Genomic DNA, 23209 nt, shown 5'->3' with positions numbered 1-23209 from the left:
TAAATTTTTTATACGGATACTTCATGCTATATATGCATGCTTGTTTGGGCGTTATTTTCTAATGCATGTACTATATAAACGTGCATGTATGTGCATACCAACATATATTTAAATATATTTATAAGCTTTCAAATGTTTATAGTGCGAATTTTCCTACTTATTTCTAGCTAATTACTTATTTTTCATTTTAAGAAGCTCTTATTATTTGTAATGGCATTGTTGCAAACATAAAACAAATATATACATCTATTTATTTATTAGTATTTAACTAGTTAAGCATAAATTTATCAAATATTATATGGCTGCTTAAAAACACTATATGCTAAGACTCCCTCCCATATTCACAAACTGTGCGCCTGTATTACCGGTTTGCGTTGCGCTACCGACCTATTTTTTATTTATATTTATTTTCGCGTAGATATACTCATATTGCGTTACAATGGCCTGTGGATCGCTTATTTTTATATCAATAAAAATTATTTAACAAATAAATGAAACCTTAATTTTTGCATTTTGAAAATTTACACGAATAAAAGCAGACAAATTTTAAAAAGTTCAGCGAGTTATTTTTGAAAACTCAAATTTTGAAAAATTAAATATTTCTAATTTGAGATTAATAATTGATTTTAATTTATATACATCGATAAGATAAATAGATGAGGAATGCATCGCGACCTCTCCTAAGTCGCAACGACCCACCTAGCCCCAGCATATTGATAAATTCCAATATACTTCTGGGTACTACTGAAGCGTTGTGATTCCTATTTGGAAACATGGATCCAAGGGTCTTTATCCTGCGTCTGCAGACTGCTAAGCAGTCCATTAGCAAGTGTTCTGGAGTTTCAGACTTCCTCTCACAGAACCGGCAATTTGCACAAGAAGCTAGTCCCATGTTATACAAGTGCTTCTCCAGCGTACAGTAGCTAGTGTACAAAGCCTTAATAGCCTGATTTAAGCCTGCTGAGGTTATAGCCCCACATTAGCAAATTGGCATGGCACATGTCTTGGATATTTTGCCAATACCTCTCTCTGTCTACTCCTTCTTCCTTACAGCTTCTTTATGGTATGAAGACCATCGCGATGAAGGATTTAGGACCTAAAATTTTAGTGAATGCTGTGGAGCGCTCGAGTTCAGTTCGTTCTTGACTATACCTTTGTGACCGGGTACCCGGATGAGGTGCACTTGGTTACTTTCCGCTAGATTATAATGTATTTACATATGTATATAATTATTAATTACGCCTCTCGTCGGACTGAAATGCTTCTTTTTTCTCGAACTCGTCATCTAATTCGCCAAGACGAACATAATAAAAGTAATTGTCACTTTTTAGCTGAATGTAAAAACTTACGCTTTGTGAAGGCTAGCCTGTTTTGGCCCAGTTTTGGATTTCTTTACGCCACGGTTTCTATCCCGTGGATAGTCTTAAGAAGCAGTTTTTATGTAACTTAATTGCATACAAGGGGGTAACAAAATACTTAATATATAATAATATACCCTTAATATATGTATAATATACGTATTATATATTATAATAATCCATTGTAGTAAAGACTAATTCGATCCATTTGTAAATGAGAACCAAGATTATACTTTTATATTGATACACTTTATTCTTGTCCGGCAATATTACGTTAAATACAATTATTATCACCAAACAGGGTTTAGATATTTGTTACAACCAAACAACAACAACAGTATAATAATAAATCACTACAAAGGAGTCTAATTCGCTCTGTCTGTTAAGTGAGAACCGAGATTACACATTTATGTATATTGTTACACTTTCTTCTTGTCCAGCAATATCAAGCTTAAAAAATCGCGTACCTTTGGTAAAACAATGGAATTTGTGTAGAAAACAAAAATTAAAATAAAATCATAACCTTAGTTCTATACCATGGTTCTAGTAGAAGTTGTTATTAATAATTTAATCATAATTACATACGATATATAAACACGTACATACTTATATTCGTATGTGTGCGCAATAAATAATATCAAATAATGTACCAAAGACATTCTTCAATTATCGCTGTTTACTGGTAAACAAGCGTAATCTCCGCGATCGCGTTATTCGGAATGTTATTTATGATTATTTAAGATGACGTAATGAAACCTGAGTGGGATATAAGTTGTGTGCGTCTAATAAGAAATGCCCTTAGCAGAATTGAGATTTTTCCTTTTCCACTTATTACAACTAAAAATCAATACTTTTTTGCTCCAATTATTTGTTGGCCGTAATAAAGACTTCAATCTGACTTGGCTGTTAGGTTATTCTCATCTGGCTGCAAAAATTCTTGCACTATAGCTGCTACCATCTCATTCGTGGTATTGATTAGACCATCAAAATCTTCTTGTCCCGGTTGTGCGCACATTTCGGCATAATATTTGATTTTTGGTTCAGTGCCACTGGTGCGCAGTGTAATCACTAGACCATTATCAAAAGTAAACGTAATCATTTGGCTACTGGCACTGACGGGTAAAATGGCTTTACCATCAGATTGTGATGTGTCAACGCCTATTAAGAATTTTCGATTTTTTTGTTAAATATTCAAATTTTATTTTGAAGACTTCTCTCAACTTACCATTGGTTAAATCGCGTATATATCGAATTTTGTATTTTCCCTCAAGTATACTAGACGGGTACGTTTTCGATGCACCAGCGAAATAACGTAGACGTTCGAAAATCTTCTTAATAACTGGTGGTTCGTAGCAAAAGAAGTAAGATGTTTTATTGTAATGAAATCCATATTCCTTGTATATAGTTTGTAGTTTCTCATCGAATGAAATTTTTTCTTTCGCCTCAAGGTAACAAGCCATAGAAGCTAAATGGCAAGCAGCGCTTACGCCATCTTTATCCAAGACATTAGTCGAGAACATAAAACCAATAGCCTCTTCGAAAGCAAATAATACCGTTTTTCCACTGTTAATGAGCTTGTCCGTCTCGTTGCCCATCCACTTGAAACCCGTGAGGGTTTCAATAAAATGCAGACCTTCCTTTTCGGCAAAAGCCCTGAGTATCTTAGAGCTTACAGTGCTGGCAAGAAAATAGCAATTAGAAAGATCACCCTCTGGATGTGTATGTTTATAGAGATGTATAGCCCACCAACCGAGCAGTGCTCCGATTTCATTGCCGCTGTAAACCTAATAAAAGTATTTTACAAAATGCTTTTGCTAAAATTTCCACATATTTACCTTCCACTTGCCGGTATTTGGATTTTTCGTAGCCAAAGCCAATCGATCGGCATCTGGATCATTGGCAAGTATAATGGAGCAACCGGTACTGTCAGCTTTTTTAATTGACAATTCCAATGCGCTTTTACCCTCTTCCGGGTTTGGAAATACTACAGTTGGAAACTCTGGATCGGCATCCTTTTGTTCTTCCACAGCTATAACAGGTTGTAATTTTACTGCTTCGAATGTATCTTTCACAAAAGGATAACCCACACCATGCATTGCACTGTAAACTAAACGCAAGTTGCTTTGACTGTTTATTTCAATAAAGGATAGTGGCAATGTTTCACGCACTTTATCCACGTAAGTCTTAATTGCCTCTTTCGGATCAAGAAGAATTGCCGAGTTATATAAATTCTCTGTATTCCAAGTGTCTACCCATGGCTCAAGATTCGCCAGTATAGCTTTCTGTATGTTTTTATCATGTGGCGATATGATTTGTGCTCCATTATTCCAGTACACTTTATAGCCATTATCATCTTTTGGATTGTGTGAAGCAGTTACCATTACGCCAGCCAGACATTTGAAATGTTTTATGGTATAGGGTACTAAAGGGGTGGCAACTAAACATCTATAGAGGTAAACCTTAAACCCAGCACGGATAAAAACATTTGCCGAGATCTCCGCAAACCGTTTACTGTTATGTCGGCCGTCATAGCCGAAAACAATGCCACGCTGTTTCCGAAAAGTATCGCTAATTTGCTCCGTAATGTAAGTACATAAGCCTTGTGCTGTTTGTGCTATGACTAAATCGTTCATACCATTGAAGCCAGCCCGCATTTTGCCCCGCAAACCAGCAGTGCCAAATGCTAGTCGAGTATTCAGAAGTTCGTCTAATTTTTTCCAATTTTCGGCCTGTTCCAGCGACTTTATTTCGGATAGAGTTTTCTCGCATTTATCCCACTTCATCCAATGCTCGATCGCTTCACGTAATTGTGGAGATGCCATTTTTGATTCTGAAAATTGTAGAAAAGCTATTTACTCGTATCTTCGCCAATATTTTTAAAGAAAATTTCAAAATGTCATAGTTGTGCCACGAATTACAATAATCTAGAAAAATATCACTATTAGAAGATAATTCCAGTACAGTACAACGTGTATACGAGTTTACAATTTAATGTATGTACATATGTATGTACGTACATTTTTATAGTGGTATTGTAAACTAAATTACTGAGTTATATTAGTATCATTAATGACCTGCTCTACGTTATCACAAAACCAAAAGTCAATATATTTAGAGCAAAATAATATGTACATAAAAATGTATGTATATTTCTTGAAATTTATTCTAAATCTAAAATTTAGATAGTTGGACATAAAAGCACACATTTTCACAATTTATTTGCATATGTATTTTCTTACTTACGCTAAAACAACACTATTTAAATTTAATGTGCAGAATCGATCTGACGAACACAGTGGAACGTTATACGTACCGAATATACACTTGTTTAGTCAAGGGCTCCTCTACCGTGGTCAAGGGTTAAAGTTAAGTCACAGATAAAGTTAAGTACATAACTGTCAAAATCAGCCGGCGAAAAGTTAGCTCAGACAATTTTATATCGATGTCATTTATGGCTACCAAGAACTATGCACTGCTTTTGCCTACAAAAATTCTGGTACTAGAATTTTTTACGCTTACGTTTTCGAATTATCAAATTTGAAAATATATTTGCAATATTTTAATAATATTAATTGAAGGTCCCACGACAGTCGGGTCTACGTAGCCGGACCGGTCACGGAATTTTTATCTGGCCAAGGACCGTCAACTCGGTAGAATTTCGCCGTTACAACAAAAATCGAACTTTTTGTTAAACTAAGACCGATAAATGATAAAAACATCGATGGCAAGAAATTGAACTGTTAAAAATATGTTATCGAATTTTCATACAGCTGATTTCAACATTACGTTATTTTGAAAATAAAATAACAATTAAAATATTTAAAGGAGTTTAAGTATAATATTGTATTAATTATTAAGAAATAAACCGAAATGTACGAAAAATTAATATGAAGTTCTCTAAATTTAGTGTTTAATCCCAAAATATTTTCATCCTTCGCAAGGAACTAGACTTACTATAATAATTAAAGAAAACATTTTTATGTATGCCCACACATATATAAGTTTATTGGTAATGTGTATAGCATATTTACGAATAGTTACACTTTTATTTTATTGAATGGAAAATATATAGCCCGACGCCAGCGTTGTTTGTAAGGCCAGTGTGTCACTGTATCACAGAATTTTTGCCTTACTTCAAATGTACAAAATGCCATCTATCAACTGCAAGAAAAAAGAAAAAGCAATTTTATTCCAAAAACATGTTTTATTATTTATAACAACAACTAAGAATATACAAAATAAATAGATTTGCAAACATTTATAAGAACTAAATTCACTTTGAATGCATATATACAACACAAACTACCAAGATAGTTTGAAAAATTAGTAAACATTTTTGTATAGTTTTAGCTATAGGAAATTGATAATTATAAAGTAATAAATATATAGAGTGTCTCTTTGTGATTATTTTCTACAGCTGTGCAGTTAATAATAAGGAACATTACAAGCAGGCAAGCGTGCATAATTTATAAGTGGTTTTTGATGTATGCAATCTTACCTGTATCCGACAATTCTTCGGGCTCACCACCTTCAGGTGCTGACGAAACAATTTGTTCAGCTTCTTCAAGTTTAATGTATCCAGGTGTATCACTGTTTGATGTATTAGTGCTGCAAAATTAAAAGATTATAATTGAAAAATTCAATTCATTCACAAATCGATATTAAGTACTTACATTGAAATTTCGCCACCGTCCAATTCCTTTGTAATTAAACCTTGCCAAAACTTGTTTGTTTCCTCAATGATATTGTTGGCAAAAGCAGCGCATTTGGCATCTCCATTGAAAGCGAACTTATTTTCGGGCTTGCCATCCGGAATTTTGTAGATCTGCAAGTAAATGGTGAATTAGTATATGTGTACCAACTCGATTTGCGCATATTTTACTTTGAACCACTCGACAGTGGCGCGCAATAGACCTGGGAAATATTTATCAACGTCGCCGATATCATTCATTTTTTCAGCCAATGGATCATTGACATCAATAGTAATAATTTTCCAATCGGTTTCACCTTCATCAATCAATGCAACTGTACCCAATACCTTAACTTGTATTACTTCACCACGTTTTGCAACACGATAACCAATTTCCAAAACATCAATTGGGTCATTATCACCTTTACAGCCGGTGGATGGCTCGATATGTCCAGGATTCTCCCATGTTTGTGGGAATGCGCCATAGTTCCAAATGTAACCTTTGTGTGGGAAACAGTTAGCTACAAAGCGCAGTTTACCCTTCTTAACATCCTGTTTAATGGGATTCAGTGGGGTCTTTGTGCTAATCTATAATTAAAAAAAAATTATTTATTTGCTGATGAAACAAGCTGCACGCAACATGCGCATTTATTATACCCTGTCAAAGTGGGGTAATGCACGCTTACAAATTGCAATTACTATTAGACATTTATTTTGTTTACCTCCATTTTTGCGTTTGTCCATCTAGGAATTTCCACAACCATGTTAAGGATGGTTTTCGTGTCATTGGCATACAATGGAATGTCGTGCAAGGGCGAAACGATAGTTCCAGCCGAATTTTCTAAATAAGTAGTAAATTAATAAGAACATATCTAATACTATCCTTTAAAGCTTAGATTCGAAAGATTAAATTAACCAAGAGTTGACAAAATAGTTTTCACGCACATAATAAATTATTTTAAAATTGACCCAGTCGGTACCAATCAATTGCACCCAATAAATTATTTCATAATGCTATTAAAAACTACTACCGGCTTATCAATATTTGTATTATATAACAATCCGACTTAATAGGATGTTTAAATAAGCAAAGGTCAACTGTTTATAATAATTTATGTTAAACTACATATCTATGTGGTCAATATAGTTACTTATGTAGATGCTGTAATTAGTTGAGTTAGGTGCTCCTTTTTCGATGATTGTATATTCCGACATTTTATAGCTGTTCTTGTTCTCTTTGATCTGTTTCGAAACTTGAGATAATGCTATAGAATGTGAAATTAAACGCTTCTGAAAAGACTGTGAGTAATTTTCAGGATTTATTATAGCGAACTTTTGATATGCCGACGTCAACTGTAACCGTTTTAACACGTGTGTACTTCGACCGAAAAACGAAAATTTAGTGAATGCCAGTGAACAATTTGCCATTGCAGATTCGACTTCACAAAGTGGCGCGCCGTTCTCATCTAATCACTTTTTTCGCCGTCATAAAACAAAACATAACGGCGGCGCTTCATTCTGCATTCTTCGATGGATTCCAATTGAGGTATTCACACAAGTTGAAATTGAGTGCTTCTTTTAGTGTTATAACATTTTTGTTGAATTTGCTGTCATAACTGCTTATCTGCACATTTAATGAAAATGAAGAAAAATTTTAGTTTTATTTTAACTATACTAATTCAGTCAAATTATATAAAATGTTATTTGCAAATAGATTTGTGCACTTTAATTGGCATCACTTTCAAATTCCACGTCATCCACACTGTCAAATTGGATTTTACAAAGTTGTACAATTTCATCAACGTGTTGTTCGTTCACTGCGTATTTTACACCAATTTAACTAGAAATTTAGATACTTGTGCAACTTCTTTTAACAAAAAGAAACTTGTGTTTCGTTGACAATTGTTTATTATAAATATCTGTATTGTATTTATTGGTAATTTGACATTTTGAAAGTGACGGTGGCTGCTCACTGCCAACGGATAACAAGCCCGTTCGATAAGATATATTTGTGCTATAACACCTGCCCTTCACTCGACTTAAGCAGCTGTTGCTTTATATTTGTCCAAAATGAGTACAGGTGAAAAATCTGCTAATGATTCTGGAAACAACGCAAACAAACAGCCATCAAGTGAAGAAACGGAACATGATGCTTGTGTACTTTGTTGTAAAGAAGTGGAAATCTACTCCATTGGTGAATGTGATCATCCCATTTGTTATGAGTGCTCCACACGTTTGCGTGTACTTTGCGAGCAGAATGAGTGTCCCATTTGTCGGCAAGTGTTGTCTAAAGTGAGTTTCAATTTGTAATCACCAATGTTTTTTTATTGCTACAGAAAGCTAACTTGCTCTGTTATATATGTATATATTTTTACCAGGTGATTTTCTCCTTTGATAAACTGCCATATCGTACACTTGAATCCAAAAATCGTTCAGGGTATTATAACAAGAAATATAAAATCGGTTTTTACACAGCGAAAATACAGCAGGCGTATTTTAATTTATTAGACCATCCGTGCCCAAAGTAAGTCTAAATTTTAATATATTCTCAAATATATGTGTATTTATAATACATATTTATATATATCTATAAGCGTATAAATGTATTTAATCTAGTGCTGTCAAGGTTATGTATTTTTTTTTCTTTTTTTTTTCAATATACAGATGTAATGTGCCGCCCTTCCGAAGATTTAAAGACCTTGAATATCATGTGCGTAAAGAGCACGACTTGCATTTCTGTGACCTATGCACAGAACATTTGAAAATATTTACCTTCGAGCGGCGCTGCTACACGCAAGCCGAACTAGGTTTACATCGCACGAAAGGTGATCGTGATAACCGTTCACATCGCGGACATCCGCTTTGTGAGTTCTGTAAGAAGCGCTATTTGGATCGCGACGAACTGTTTCGTCATAAGCGTCGAGAACATTACTTCTGTCACTTTTGTGATGACGAGTCCAATGACTTTTACAGGTATTTAACATTCTATTGATCTGGAAAACATATTATTTATGAAATTACTCGTATTTGTTATGTCAAAGGGATTATGATGCTCTAGCTAATCATTTTCGAGAGCGTCACTTCCTTTGTGAGGAAGGCCGATGTGCAACTGAACAATTTATTGGAGCATTTCGCACTGAAATCGACTATAAGGCTCATTTCGCCAGTGTTCACGGTAGCACTTTGAATAAGCAAGAAGCGAAGAAAACTCGAACAGTGCAATTGGAAATAACACTTGGGCGACCAGCACGGCCTGGACTGCCAGACGGTGGCATCACCAATGTCCGTTCGCGTGTGTGAGTATTTCAGATTTATTCCTTGTAGGCTATAACAGTTAGTACTGAATTGAAATTTTTCGCCTTTCTTAAAAATAGCCCTGATGACTACAATGCACCCGCAGAATCTTCTACATCTCAGGCTGCACAGCAACGCTCCATAACAATTGACAGAAGTAATGAGGAAGATTTTCCGTCATTGGCTGGCACTAGCGGCGGCCCCAGCATGCCTCTGGTACCAGCAACTTTCACCCGATTACGAAGTGGCGCTTCCGGCTTAGCTCGTACAAAAGAAAACTTTCCTGCACTGGGAGCCGGCGGTGGAGGAGGTATTATCATTATAATTATACTCCATTACGTCGTAAGCATTCTGATTGTTGATTGAATATTTTAGAACATAATGAACAACGTACGCATCAAGCAGCACCACCTATATCTACAGTTTTACGTAAAGCACCCGCTGTTTCGAAAGGAGCCATCAGTCGTAGCTCTGGTGGTAATGCATCATCTAATGGAGCCACGGGTATGGTACTTCATGTCTCCAATCGCCCAACATCTAGTGTAAACCACAATAGCGGAGCTGTGTCAAAGAAACCCCATGCGTTGGATTTCCCAGCTTTACCAGCTTCGGGTAAATCGAAAAAGCATCCCCCGCGTAATCCCATCGATGAAGATATGTTGCCTTCTGGTGCACATATACCGTTATCAAATGTGTCGGCGAAACATCGGCCACTCGTTGACGATTACGTGTCGGTAGCAAACGCTAGTAGTTTTCAAAAGATCCAAACCGTGCAAAAAGAAGAGCTTGATGCCAAAAATCGAAAAGTCTCCGAACAAGCCAGTGCGCCAAAATTGACGTCGCAAGATTTTCCCTCGTTGGGTCTAGGCTCTTCATCGAAATCCAACCACGTACAAGCGAATAATTGGGCAAAAGGACAAAAGCAGTCTGATAAAAGGCAACGCGAATTAGAGAATCGAAAAGCTAAAGTAGCACCAGCGCCATTATTATCAAAAGAAAACACCAACAAACAAATCGTAAATACAACGAACAAAAAACAAACACAGCCAGCAGCTACAAATAACAAAATAAGTACAAATGCTACAGAAACAAGTGTAAACAAAAAAGATAAGAAATCAAAAGATAAAAAGGAAAAATCGAGTAGTGATAATAGCAATCAACAGCAGAAGTTAAATGGAAAATCTAAAGAAAAAAACAACAATACTAATAACAATTCATTGAAGCGTGATCAAAGCTCTACCTCACCTACATCATCGCTGGACAATGGCAATGACAACGACGGCATGCCGCAAATGCGTCCACCACCTGGCTTCGCACAATCATCTGCAAACACACAACCACCACCAGGGTTTCAATCAACCAACGTTACAGTCAATTCTATAGCCAAGTCACCCAACAACCTCACCTTTACAAGCTCGTTTGGCGAAAGATATAGCATTGTGCGAACGCATCCCTACATTCAGCCAACAGATGCTGTCACTCGCAATCAGGTAAAAAGAATCATATTTTATTCAGGAGAAAGAAATAAAATTTACAAATATGTATTTTACTAGAAACTAGTTTCCCACTTTCAAGATGCCTTAAAGACGCCCGAAGCTATGGAAGAATTCCGTTATATATCGCAAAAATTCAGAGAAGGCGTCTACAAAACTCAGCCCTACTACGAGCATTGTCAGGCGGCACTTAAAGATAGATTCGATGGCATCTTCCCGGAGCTATTAGCTCTACTGCCCGACATTAATAAACAGCAGGTGAGTAATTCTTGACACTATTTCTAAACATTTGAAAAAAAAAAAAACAAGTTACTAAATTACGCTACGCCTTACTTCAGGAACTATATCTGGTGCATACGCAACGTTTGAAGACACTTTCACCTGAACAACGCCAAAATACGCAAAAATTAGACGTGTGTTCGATTTGCAAGCAAGTGCTGATGTCCAGCGATCTGCAGAACCATCGCAAACAACATGAACTTAAAGAAAACTTTCCGATGCTTGGTGATGGCAATAGTGGCAGTAGCATGACAAAAACTGCCACGCCTCTAGCTGGAAATGCACGCAAATAGTTAAAAAGTTACTAAGTTAACAGTAGTGAAAATTAACAAAATCATTTGTGTTAAACAGTTTCGATATCCAATTACAAGAAATGCAATCATCAAACGTACGCCAAAATGTGCATTATGAATTTCGATTAATTTGATATATAATTTTCAATAAAAATATGCATATGTTTATACAGCACATCACGACAAATGGAGTACTGCATATACGTACCATATGTATGCATGTATGCATGTATGTAATGCATGCAATGTTAAACCATAAGATACTAAAAGTGTGTGCGGTCCTTTACGAGGGAGGTCAACTTTTGCAAAACAAAAAATACGAATTATGTAATTTGTATTATTAGTTGCAAATGAGATTAACTAAGTATTAAATTAGTTTAAATTGCATAGCAAAATGTTATTATAAAGATAAAATATGTAATATAAAGCAATAGTCACTTAAACTTTTAATGTCTGTACAAATTTAATTTGAGTAAAAACCTTGCACTATCTAATGTACGTAAAATAATAACAATGAAAATAAAATACAAACATATATTTGAGATAAAATGGTAAAACATGAAGTATATAAACTGAATTATGGGAACAGCAGCTGTGTAATGTTGATTAGTGTACTTTTGGAAAACCATTGTTATTTTTAATATGAACTGCCTGTAGTGGAGACGAGAAAATCAGAACTCACACTCGAAATAAACATACATATATCCATATGTATGTATGTATATGCTTGAATTTGTATTTTGATAAATTGAATCGTGTACAAACACTTTATTTTCTATAACATTGTGCGCGTTTATTATTGTTTATAATTCGCCACTCGCTACTTATAAACCAATAGTTGTGAAGAGTGTCAAAGTGGTGTCAAAAAAAAATACAATTTTTCAATTTGCTTTGAACGTTACAAAATACACACAAAAAATTTATTAAAAAAATATAAAAATTTAATTATACGAAAATTTAAAGCAAAAATTTCCGTCATATTTAGTAAAAATAAAATAACAAATTAATCTAATTTCTACGAAAACAGGATGTCATCGCCAGAGTTACAAGCGAAGATCGATCAGTGGCTAAAGTGGGACAAATGTGAAAAGACGCGCAATGAAATTCTCAATCTAGTTCAAAGTAATAATTGGAATCAATTGAAGCAGGTACTGCTACAACGTGTGGAATTCGGTACAGCGGGTTTGCGTGGGCGTATGCGTGCCGGTTTTAATGGCATGAATGAACTGGTCGTGGTGCAGGCCGCACAGGGCCTGTCCACATATATGCGCACTCAGTTTAGTGAGAACGAATGTCGAACGCGTGGCATAGTCTTCGGCTTTGATGGTCGTCATAATAGTAAACGTTTCGCTGAGCTCTCTTCCAATATTTTTGTACGTGCCGGCTTCAGAGTTTATCTGTTTAGGCAGATGGTGCTCACACCGATGATTCCCTTCAGCATAAAACATTTCAAATGTCTGGCTGGCGTAATGGTCACCGCTTCGCATAATCCGAAGGATGATAATGGCTATAAAGTGTATTGGGAGAATTCAGCACAAATAGTGCCACCGCACGATAAGCACATACACAATAGAATACTCGAAAATTTAGAACCATGGGAAGATTCATTCGATACAAATGGCTTATATATATGCACTTGTCTATTGGCTGATCCAAAGGATGCTATAACCGCCTATGTGCAGCGTGTGCAGGCTGGAGTGCCGCAGGAATTCATCGATATCAATAGTCGAAGTGAATTGCGTTTTGTCTATACGGCAATGCATGGTGTTGGTTATCCATTCTTGCAAAAGGTATTCGAGGCTGTAAGAATTAAGCCAGTAATTTATGTGAAAGAACAAAATGATCCAGATCCGGAGTTTCCCACAGTTGCGTTTCCAAATCCAGAGGAAGGTAGAGTCGCACTAGATATGGCAATCAATTTGGCGGAAAGAGAGGATGTAGAATATGTAATTGCAAATGATCCAGATGCAGATCGCTTCGCTTTGGTGACAAGAAATCCCATGACTAGAGAATGGAAGGTACTTACGGAACATTGTTTTTACAAAGTCAACATAATTTTATAATTATAAATCTTCTTGATAATTAATGCTAAAAATTAACCTAGCGATTATTCAAGTGATCTTTATTTCTTTTATAAGAGTTTTATCAAAATCGACAAAAATCCGGTGCGCAATAATCTGTTTCTCTCGACCTCAGGCTTAGTGCAGTTCTGAGGTTTATTTGAAAAGTTTCACATCCGTTCTTTGTTATAACAGAAAACACCTAAATAGCTATCAAAATCCTAACATACCGGAAAAGCACCTCTGTTGAGGTGAATTAGTCTTGCGAAAGCTGGACGGACAAGATACAGATATGCAGTGGGTCTTCACGTCGTCGGCTTACCCTTGACACCCAACTCCATCGTTTGTAAGCAGCTCAAGGAGCTTACCTACTACGATTCCCCATAGATGGGGGCAGTATCCCGCCCTGTGGGTAACCTTTCGTTATACCAAGACGAATCTTGCACACAATGGTTTCAGCGATCTTAGTACATTGTAAAGTCTTTATACATCTGCTTACTGGAGCTGTCACCTTCCTTTTCTCCAGTGCTCTAATCACACTTGCGTGAGACGCATTGTCAAAAGCACCTTCGATGTCTAAGGAAGCACATGTCGCCACCTCAATATTTTCCAGTGAATTCATCATTTCAGGCGTACAGAGCAGTGATAGTATATCTACCTGATGTTGTTGTTGCAGTTATTATCGAAACTCGGTTTGGGAGAGAGTAATATGTTAGCTGTCATCGAAATCACAGACTGGGAGTCATACTGCGTAGTCAAGCTCAGTGGGACCAAAGAGGATGCTTGTTGTTCGCATCGAACGAGGTATGGGGGTTATTGTCGCAGTATTGCGTGGGCAGCACGGAGTCACATAATCAGTGGGCCATTCCCTATGTGTCATAAGACCTGAACAGATCTTAAGATGACTCCAACTATCGCACGTATTACATCTAACCGAGGTGGAGTTATGGTGAAGCCTTTTGGCGGGAACGCAGCAAAAAAACTCAATGCCCATACTGGTCAGGTCATGCTGCTGGGTGTCAGGGTTAGAACCTCAATAACAGCCCTTGGCCGGATAAAACCCGGGTCAATTCCGGTATCGTAGAACCTGCTGTTGTGGAAATTGTAAACTTACCTGCTCTGTACGCGTGCTGATTTACATGTAAGGGTGCGCTCTTCAGTGCTTTCTGTCTCATATCTTTGTCTATAATCTTTTCCATTCCTTTTAGTACGAAGGAATTGAGACTAATAAGTCTGAAGGATTTAGCCATTGAGTAGTATTTCCTTCTTATATTAGATATAAAGATTACCCTTTTATTCTCCACGGTTCTGAGATATGCGTCATAGTAAGGCTATCTCTCATCAGCCCTCAAGGTGTGGCAATAGAACTTGCCCTCTTAGTTACAGAAGTGCTGGGAAGATGCCATCCTTTCCTGGTAACTTCTAGGGTATTTCCAGAAGGAAGTCAGTACCCACTTGATTGCGTCTGGTGGAATTTGGTCTTCACGAAAGTCTTTGGTCTTTCTCTGGAAAGTACTCAAGCAAGAATACCTTTGCTCTTTTCTCTGTGCTGGTTGTTTAGATCCCATCAGATCTTTTTATGGCTAATGGTGTGTCAGTCCTACCTCTAGCCAACGCTTTGTGCAGCCTGGCTGCTTCTCCAGCTGAAGAGACGTTTTCACAGAATTTACTGAACTATTGGTTTTCGCAGACCTAATTTTTTTATTATAAGTTGTTTGGAGCTGCTTGTATTTCTCCCAGTTACCAGTAAGTTTGGCGTTATTGAAAATCTACGAACTGATATTTTAAGCACTGAGAGTTTATCGGTCCACCATTGATAACTAAGTTTTCAGGTGGTCGACTTTGCGGGTGGGTTTACTAGCAACATTCTTAATACTTAAATTACTACTTATAATAAATTTTACAGTCCGTGCTGCGATGGCATCGCTCCCCAGTATAAGGAGAAGCTTTTTTCCTCTGCAGTAATCCATCAGTTTGTGAATCACTATGTCTCACTAGAGATATCCCAGATTATCTTGCTTGTCCTGTCTACACGGCCATGGACCCCTAACAAAAGTGCAAGATAATGCAAAAAAGTTATTCAACAGATCAATTTCGATCAACTCTTTTGCTCTTTGCTAGAAGGATGTTGCATTTGTAGGACAACTGATCTCATGATCAGAAAGCAAAGATCAGATCATTAGTTTTAGGACAATAGCGTAGTGTGATCCTGTGCTGTCCATACTAGTCCCGAAATATAAATCCGTCTATAACTAAGAAGTAGATCTCCTCCTACCAGTTCCAGTTCGTTCATAGTGTGATTAACCTTGTATACGATATTCTATCGTCAGATTACTGAAAGAAGTGGCGAATTTGTTATACGTATAGTTGTAAAGTTCTGTTTAGGATATTATATCTTCGGTGCGGACAAAGTTAACTCTTTTTCTTGTTTTTTTTTTTTACTTATATAGATATATAAGGGCAATGAAATCGGGGCATTACTTGGGTGGTGGGCCATGTTCTTGTATAAAAACCAAAATCCGTGTCCTGATTTTAAAAACTGCTGGATGATTGCTAGCACTGTTAGCTCCAAGATACTTAAAGCTTACGCGCATAAAGAAGGCTTTAATTTTATTGAAACATTAACGGGATTCAAATGGATGGCCAACGAGGCTGATCGTCTAATTAAGAGTGGCAAAACTGTGCTCTTCTCGTTTGAAGAATCCATCGGTTTTATGTTCGGTACAACAGTCTATGATAAGGATGGTGTTAACGCTGCTTGTCAAGTTGTTACAATGGCCAACTATTTGCATGCGGTCAAGGGTATTTCGCTCGATCAGAAGCTCGAGGAGATTTACAAAGAGTACGGATTTCATTATAACAATGCCTCGTATTTCTTCTGCTATGAGCCAGTAGTGATTAACAAGATTTTCGAAAGATTACGCAATTTTTCCGGATCACCGAAAACATATCCCAATGCGATACTCAATGGGAAATATAAAATTCAATTTATACGCGATTTAACAAATGGTAAGTTCAAAATTTAGGTGAAAATTGCTTTTATTCTATGGTATGTACATATGTACGAATGTCTATATTGAACAGGCGTCGATACCGAGCAACCTGACGGTAATGCAATTTTACCTGTAAGCGCCAGCACCCAAATGATCACGTTCAAATTCTTTAATGGACTCGTCATAACACTTCGCACAAGCGGCACCGAGCCCAAAATTAAATATTACGCCGAAATGTGCGCCCAACCCGGGCAGTCGGACTTCGAAGCTCTCATTAATACCACGAACGAAATGGTTTCAGCTATTATTGAGGAATTCTTGCAGCCAAGTGTGAACAATTTAACTCCAAAGGCGGATTAAACAGTTTTTTCCATGAAACTGATGGAACTTTTAAATCCCAAATACATACAGACTTATATAGTATATTATAAAACTGCACGAAATTACGATTACGTGGTAGAAATTAATTAAAATGTAAAAATAAATAATATTTACAACCATAAAATTATATTTTCTTAAAAATGTAACAAAGTAGTGACGTGTTGTTATTGTTTTAGATAGATAGAAAATAATTGAAAATAATAATTAAGAATTCCAGGAGCTTGCTGGGCGCGACTGAGGTGATGAGATTCCTCTCCACGTAGATGGAACCAATGGCCTTGAGCCTGTTTCTACAAATTGCGGGGCAGTCTAGAATCAGGTGTTCGAGAGTTTCCTGTTCTATGTCGTAAAACCGGATTGCGCAAGAAACTATGCTCATGTTGGATAAGTGCTTCCTGAGCCGATATTGTCATGTTTAGAACGCGACAAGGAGACGGAATTTGCAAGGTTGTACCCTCTCAGTAGTAGCTTGACGTGGCGCATTCCTGCTGCCTGGTACCAGTACCGTTCTCTCGGGCAGCTCATTGCCACCTACCCTTTTATGCCACGGCATCCAGATGTACACTATTGCAAACTGATAGGCGGTTCAGCCTTGCTATACACTCCTCCATAAAAATCGATTTGACCTCATAAGCTGAGTTCGCTTTCAGTGCTGCTTGACTATCGCTGAGGATAGCGATACGCTGACTGCGATAGTTGCGATGAAGATTCATTTCTGCACCCTGACTTATAGCAAAGGCTTCTGCTTGAAAGATGATCGGAAACCTTTTATTGGTAGGGATAGTTTGGTGTGCGGTCCCGCAATGCCTGCTCCAACGCCTTCCGGTGTTTTCGAGCCGTCAGCCACTGGATAGTGCTGTCTCTCAGTAGTAGGTTGAGCGTGAAAGAGTATTTCTAACCTTCTTTGTAAATTATACACTCTTCGTAACGCCGTCCCTTGGAAGAAGGGCCAGTAGAGTTTCTTCCCCTATGGACTTCATTTGTTTAGACGACATTTGAACCGTTATAGTTGTAACGTAATGCTATTTGTAGGGAGTACAAATTAATTATCTTCGAAATCATTTAATGGAAGCCACAAAAAAAGGTAATGGAAATAGAAAAATGAAAGTAATGTGAGTAGGCTTGAGGTCATGAAAAGAAGTGGTTAGTATCATCGCATTCATTCGGCATTAAGCATGCAGAATATGTTAGGTATGTACATTTGTCAGGGTCTATTATGAATTAGTAAGAGTTTAATGCGTTATAACACGCGAAGCCACTTTAGTGTAACGAGACATCTGGTACGTCTTCTGCGGTGGATTATATTTTGATTCCAAGAAAGCCGCTCACTGGTAGAGGGTATAAAAAGGTTTTTATTAGTCCTCTGTGAATGGCTCTTAGTGTTTGTGGTTGCGTCCGAAGCTTAATTAGTAAAGAAAAGCAGGACCTGGAAACAGGAAAGCTTCTTCGTGTATGTGTTCTTCAGGAGAAATTCGAAGCTTATTTATCTGGATTCAAATATATTTAGGAAATCCGTTTGTAAATTCTGCATAATATGTGACCGGTCGGCCGATTACTTTATATGTAGGCAACATATACATACATACTCTCTTCTGCTACTTCCGCCGGAAACTTAGAAAAAATATCCGTTATTTTGACAACTGGGATGAAGCAAAAAGTTTTGTGGAAATGACCTTCATCAACATGAGAGTTATAGAAATGGGTAGCTAAGTAAAGGTGTTCTCCGAAAATCAAGTCATAAATATGCGAAATAACTGTCCTTGGCTGGATCACTTCCGGTTCTTCGTATAGTTGGTGCTCCCAATGAGTGAATCTTTTGAAAATATATAAAATATAACAATTACCATTCATTTTGAGACTTCGTATGTTAAATTAAACTTTTGTTTGATCTTGTGAAAGTGTCCACAAATGTTAAAAATCCATTGTTAGAACTAAATATATAAAATTGGATGTCATTAAAAACCGTTTTAAGAAAATTATGATGAGAGACAAACTTTAAAGGAAATATTTTGTGAATATCTTGAATACTTGAGCTAAGCCGTATATATGAAGGAAAAAGTCTTAGTAATATGCTAAAATTCCATAAGATTTTTATTTTAAACTAAATTTATTTTTATTGAAAACTAAAGAAGCTTACCACTTGCAGTTTTTTTAAGTACATATAAGAAATATGGTGATATAGATATGTGTGTACATAGCGATTTTGGATACACGGTTTTTAATTTTTTCAAATTAATAGAACTGAGAAAAAACTGATGACTGAATAGATTTGGAATATTTTGATAGAATTGGAATATTTAAAATTCGAGTCTCGATATTTTCGGCATGGACTTACGTTTATTTTGACAGTTATACATCAGCTGATCTGCTTCTGCTGCAATCTGCTATGCAACCCTATACAGCACACACTTTCTCAAGGAAACCGTGCGTTAGGACAAGACGAAAAAATATCAGCATTTTATACAGTGATATAAAGATTTAATTATAAAATTATTTATTACACATCGTATTTTACAGTGAACTACCAATAGATATGTATAATATACTTTACTTCTTGTGAATCGTTGAAAGTGATATCGTCAGTCAAAGTGCAACGCAACACTATCTTGCTGCAATAATGATGGAATTAAACGCGAACACCTACGATGTCGATCTAGAGGATGGAGAGGTATACACATATAGGCACTTGGCACGATTTTTTTTATGTGAAGATATTTCTTAAATTACATTCATGTTTAATTTGACGTAAATCGTTTGCAGCTATCTGCTAGTTCCGATGACGTTTATACACCATTGCAACGCCCAAGTATGCTGTCAATCAACACGACGGTTGCAGTTGATGGGGCGACTGCAAAAGCCGAACAATGCAGTCCATTGGCCACATGTCACGATATGCAACGCGCGTTAGAAGAGGATGACTTAGAGGATATACATGGTAGTAGTGGTGATTCGTCGTCAAGTGAATCTTCCGATGCATGTCTAAAGAAATTATCAACGAAATCGCCACATGAAGTATCAACAGATGCGCATGCACAACGTAAGCGTCGAAAACGTGTACGTCGTACAGTTATGATACGTGTACCACCAGCTGATATGGAGACACAAGAAAAGCGTGCACGATTCAAAAAGTATAATATATGGACAGCTGCATTGCAAGAAGAAGCGTTAACTGAAGAAATGCGTGGCTGTGAAGTTGCACGTTTAGATGGTGCAATCAATGATCGAAACGTTGAAAATTATGACTTTTCCCTGCTTCAACGATTAAATGGGGATAATTGTCTCAAACGCCGACTCTCCAATTCAACTGATGATTTCTCTGATAATGAATTAATGCCGGTGGCAAAACGTGGTCGCTGTGCAAGTGAAGCAGCTGCACATCGACGCTCGGTTAAAAGTCGTTTAGGCTATCGTACAGGTACACTGCGAGGAAGGCGTGGCTCATCACCCACTAGCGACTCGGATACATTATATGAACCACGAATTATACTTGACTTGGAGCCCTTGGAAGGACGTGATCCAGCCGATGTTGCACGTGAAATGTCAAACAAGTTGCAGGAAGAAAAAGATGAATTATTGGGTATTTTTATTGTTGTTTTCATTCAAGCTTCTATACAATACTGATATTTTTATAATTCATTCTTGTAGTACGCATTGTCGATGTGTTGGGCACGAAGTTGCCAGTAGAAATTTATAAGGAAACACAACTTATTGAATTCAATGGCGGCATGATGATAATGGTAAAACTTTGGAATAATATTAATTATTGTGCACATATCACGTAATACTACGAAATAACATATTTTTTCTAGAATGGCAAACGTCGTCGTACACCAGGCGGTGTATTCCTATATCTACTGAAAAATCATAAAAGTCTTACATTAGAAGAGCATAAGTCTATTTTTTCTGAAGATCGACAGCGTACTAATAAATGGCGTAAAGAGATGGAATCCTTATCACGTGATCGCAAGGTCGAAGAGTTGAAAAAACGTTTAAGCGAACAAGAGAAAGACTTGCCGGCACTTAGCACCCGAAAAGAACACTTCTTGCTTGGCTCAGATTTAGAAACCCAGCCCGGAAATAGTAATTATTAAAATACCTTTATGAAAATTTTTTCGTAATTTTTGTATATTGCAGTTTCGAATCCACCCCCTTCACCAGTGGGCAATGAACAAAGTCCAGACTATAAAGCGCATGCCATCAATCATGTTCCATCGGATGCTGATAATGATGCCTCACAGGATAAACCATCAACTTCAGCATCGGCATTAGCGGCCTTAACATCTCCATCAAAAGATTTAGTCAGTTATGAGGATGATTTCCTCGATGTTAATTGTGGTGAAATGGATTTATTTTAAACAAAAGAATGACTTTAACGTAAAGTATTGCATAAAGAAATGTAGAGTGAAGCATGAAGTTAGAAAAAAATTAACTACAATAACAAAAGCAACGCAAATATATATACATATAACACTTTTCTACATACGAACTAAATATGCATTAAGTATACATTAAAATTTATATCGAAAATTGAAGATTGCTGAAAAACTTTGCATCATTTTAAGTTTGTAAAAGAGGAGGTGTATTTTTTGCAAATCGGTAGAATACGAACTTAATATTTATAAACTAAGATTCGGGTAAATAATTAATATACAAACGTACATACAAAAATTTAAAATATATTCACTTGCGAGTAGCTTCAGTTAAGAAAACGCAGTTTGTAAATAAGAAAACTAGTAAAAAAGTGACAAGTATACATATACATATGTAATATAATGCTGATCGTTAATTTTATATAAATAGGGTTGAATAGAGAACGAAAAAAACAATTCAAAAAGTACATTAATTTATACACAAACGATTATGTAAATTATACACATATGCGTATATTTAAAATGTGTTTATTTGTGGACAAACGTAATTTGCGAAGTCAAATGTTAAAGAAAAACGTTTCTTGTCGTACAAACGGCATTCGTAATTTATTCACATTAGACTAAAATAGATTTAAAAATAAATATAATACATTTCGGTAAATAAAAGTAAATATATGTATATATATACATAGAAATTCATTTTTTGAATATTCTTTGTGGTTTTCAATTCACTAAATTTTGGAGAGTAACGAATTATAGGATTGGTAAAAATTCCAAAAACGAGTAAAATCCAATAGTGATCGTTAAAAGTAATTATACCATTTGCGGTATTTACTTGCACTATACGTTTTGTAGAAAGAGAATAGAACTTAAACTGTAGAGCAATAATGAACTAAAAATTGAAATTTTGTGTCAGTAAGTTAATTTCACCATTAAAAATCGATATTTAAGGGGTTACCCGGTTTTCATCCATGTTTCGGGCATATTCATGGGAATTTGGACCAAGTTTTAGGTCTATACCGTGCATAATTAATAATAATGCTGATATCCCTTTATGGAAAATACAAGCAGCGATTAATGCAGCAATTTGAACGATTATCGACCCAGCTGGAAGTATTTTGGGAGTAATTTTCCAAATCAACTGATTGAAACTTTCATAGTTATTTTGTGTAAATCCTCCAACACACCGCTCCAAAAGCTCATCCTTACTCAGGTCTTCATAAATTGGTTTCATTGCAGTTAAAACATCATCTGGTAATGGAGTATATTGGTGTTCGAACGATGAGAGAGTACCTGATGCTGATGCTCTTTTGCCAGGTGCACCACGTGTCTGGATCTTCAGGGCAATTTTGATGCTGCGGGTTTTTGTGTGTAGAACTGAAGTGGTAGTAAGTTGCCCATATCGCATCCCTCATTTTATCAGCTGAATCACTGTTTCTTCTTATCGCTAAGCCATAACATACAGTTAATTTGTCAATCAATTTACTAGTCAATTTACCTTTACCAAAAAGAATTTTTTTTTTGAGTTTTTTTGCCATTGACTATTTTTTCCTCAACAGTTCCCATCCTCTTCTGTACGTGGCCAACGCATTCTTTCTTATTGACAACAAAATTTTCACCATAAGGTTTGGCTTTGAGAATACCAGAGTATGTTTTAGAATCTCCATCTCCTATATAATTTACGTACCTTAAGCCATGTTTTACAATAGAACGTTTAAACATTTAAATAATTGAAGATACTTCCATGTTTCCAGATGCTCCAGTGTGATTGGCGGTACATTGTTCATTTTCGAAGTGTTCTTCTTTCCACTCTTCAAATTCTGCCGTATTTAATTTTTTTTTTCAAGACTCGCATAGTTTACAGTATGAACATTTAACAATGACATCCAAGACTTTTCCTGAGTGATATCCGATTAGAGAACTGACACCATAAAGTGATGCAAAACCACGCTTTTTCCACGTCCCACCACCGAAGACAGTCACATCTGTCGTATCTTC

At 36.4% G+C, this 23209-nt stretch overlaps 5 protein-coding genes and 1 long non-coding RNA gene across 8 annotated transcripts; 3 read left to right on the top strand and 3 right to left on the bottom strand.

Annotated features, from left to right (window-relative positions):
* Nucleotides 1–1585: 1585 nt before the first annotated feature.
* Nucleotides 1586–4762, bottom strand: LOC126755075 (phosphopentomutase-like). 2 transcript variants are annotated; one of them, XM_050467391.1, is made up of 4 exons: nt 4672–4762; nt 3194–4188; nt 2584–3142; nt 1586–2516 (listed from the first exon to the last, which is right to left on the bottom strand). In XM_050467391.1, the coding sequence occupies exons 2-4, from the start codon at nt 4178–4180 to the stop codon at nt 2248–2250; spliced, it is 1815 nt and encodes a 604-aa protein (XP_050323348.1). In that variant the 5' UTR covers nt 4181–4188; nt 4672–4762; the 3' UTR covers nt 1586–2247. The 2 variants fall into 2 exon arrangements, with proteins under 2 accessions (XP_050323348.1, XP_050323346.1); XM_050467389.1 differs by having other exon boundaries at nt 4602–4719.
* A 570-nt stretch (nt 4763–5332) lies between these two features.
* Nucleotides 5333–7494, bottom strand: LOC126755080 (inorganic pyrophosphatase). Its single transcript, XM_050467398.1, has 6 exons — nt 7200–7494; nt 6771–6889; nt 6241–6636; nt 6032–6183; nt 5857–5966; nt 5333–5519 (listed from the first exon to the last, which is right to left on the bottom strand). The coding sequence occupies exons 1-6, from the start codon at nt 7474–7476 to the stop codon at nt 5488–5490; spliced, it is 1086 nt and encodes a 361-aa protein (XP_050323355.1). The 5' UTR covers nt 7477–7494; the 3' UTR covers nt 5333–5487.
* A 334-nt stretch (nt 7495–7828) lies between these two features.
* On the top strand, nt 7829–11964 carry LOC126755071 (E3 ubiquitin-protein ligase ZNF598). Its single transcript, XM_050467376.1, has 8 exons — nt 7829–8340; nt 8427–8572; nt 8713–9021; nt 9090–9344; nt 9423–9652; nt 9718–10832; nt 10896–11093; nt 11174–11964. The coding sequence occupies exons 1-8, from the start codon at nt 8119–8121 to the stop codon at nt 11405–11407; spliced, it is 2709 nt and encodes a 902-aa protein (XP_050323333.1). The 5' UTR covers nt 7829–8118; the 3' UTR covers nt 11408–11964.
* A 98-nt stretch (nt 11965–12062) lies between these two features.
* On the top strand, nt 12063–16908 carry LOC126755074 (phosphopentomutase-like). The gene is made up of 3 exons (XM_050467388.1): nt 12063–13425; nt 15918–16476; nt 16552–16908. Exons 1-3 carry the CDS (start codon nt 12436–12438, stop codon nt 16818–16820), a joined length of 1818 nt encoding a protein of 605 aa, XP_050323345.1. The 5' UTR covers nt 12063–12435; the 3' UTR covers nt 16821–16908.
* Nucleotides 16909–17772: 864 nt separating this feature from the next.
* Nucleotides 17773–19064, bottom strand: LOC126755084 (uncharacterized). The gene is made up of 2 exons (XR_007666452.1): nt 18979–19064; nt 17773–18654 (listed from the first exon to the last, which is right to left on the bottom strand). It is a non-coding gene; the product is annotated as an uncharacterized LOC126755084 (long non-coding RNA).
* A 171-nt stretch (nt 19065–19235) lies between these two features.
* Nucleotides 19236–21921, top strand: LOC126755077 (phosphorylated adapter RNA export protein). Of its 2 annotated transcripts, XM_050467394.1 has the most exons (6): nt 19242–19306; nt 19359–19509; nt 19602–20418; nt 20487–20578; nt 20651–20921; nt 20976–21921. In XM_050467394.1, exons 2-6 carry the CDS (start codon nt 19459–19461, stop codon nt 21194–21196), a joined length of 1452 nt encoding a protein of 483 aa, XP_050323351.1. In that variant the 5' UTR covers nt 19242–19306; nt 19359–19458; the 3' UTR covers nt 21197–21921. The 2 variants fall into 2 exon arrangements, with proteins under 2 accessions (XP_050323350.1, XP_050323351.1); XM_050467393.1 differs by having other exon boundaries at nt 19236–19509.
* Nucleotides 21922–23209: the final 1288 nt, after the last annotated feature.

This window comes from Bactrocera neohumeralis, chromosome 4 (assembly GCF_024586455.1).
Source record: "Bactrocera neohumeralis isolate Rockhampton chromosome 4, APGP_CSIRO_Bneo_wtdbg2-racon-allhic-juicebox.fasta_v2, whole genome shotgun sequence".
In the NCBI taxonomy this organism is placed as follows: domain Eukaryota; kingdom Metazoa; phylum Arthropoda; class Insecta; order Diptera; family Tephritidae; genus Bactrocera; species Bactrocera neohumeralis.
Note: the sequence above shows the minus strand (reverse complement) of the source record. Positions and strands in the feature narration are given on the sequence as shown.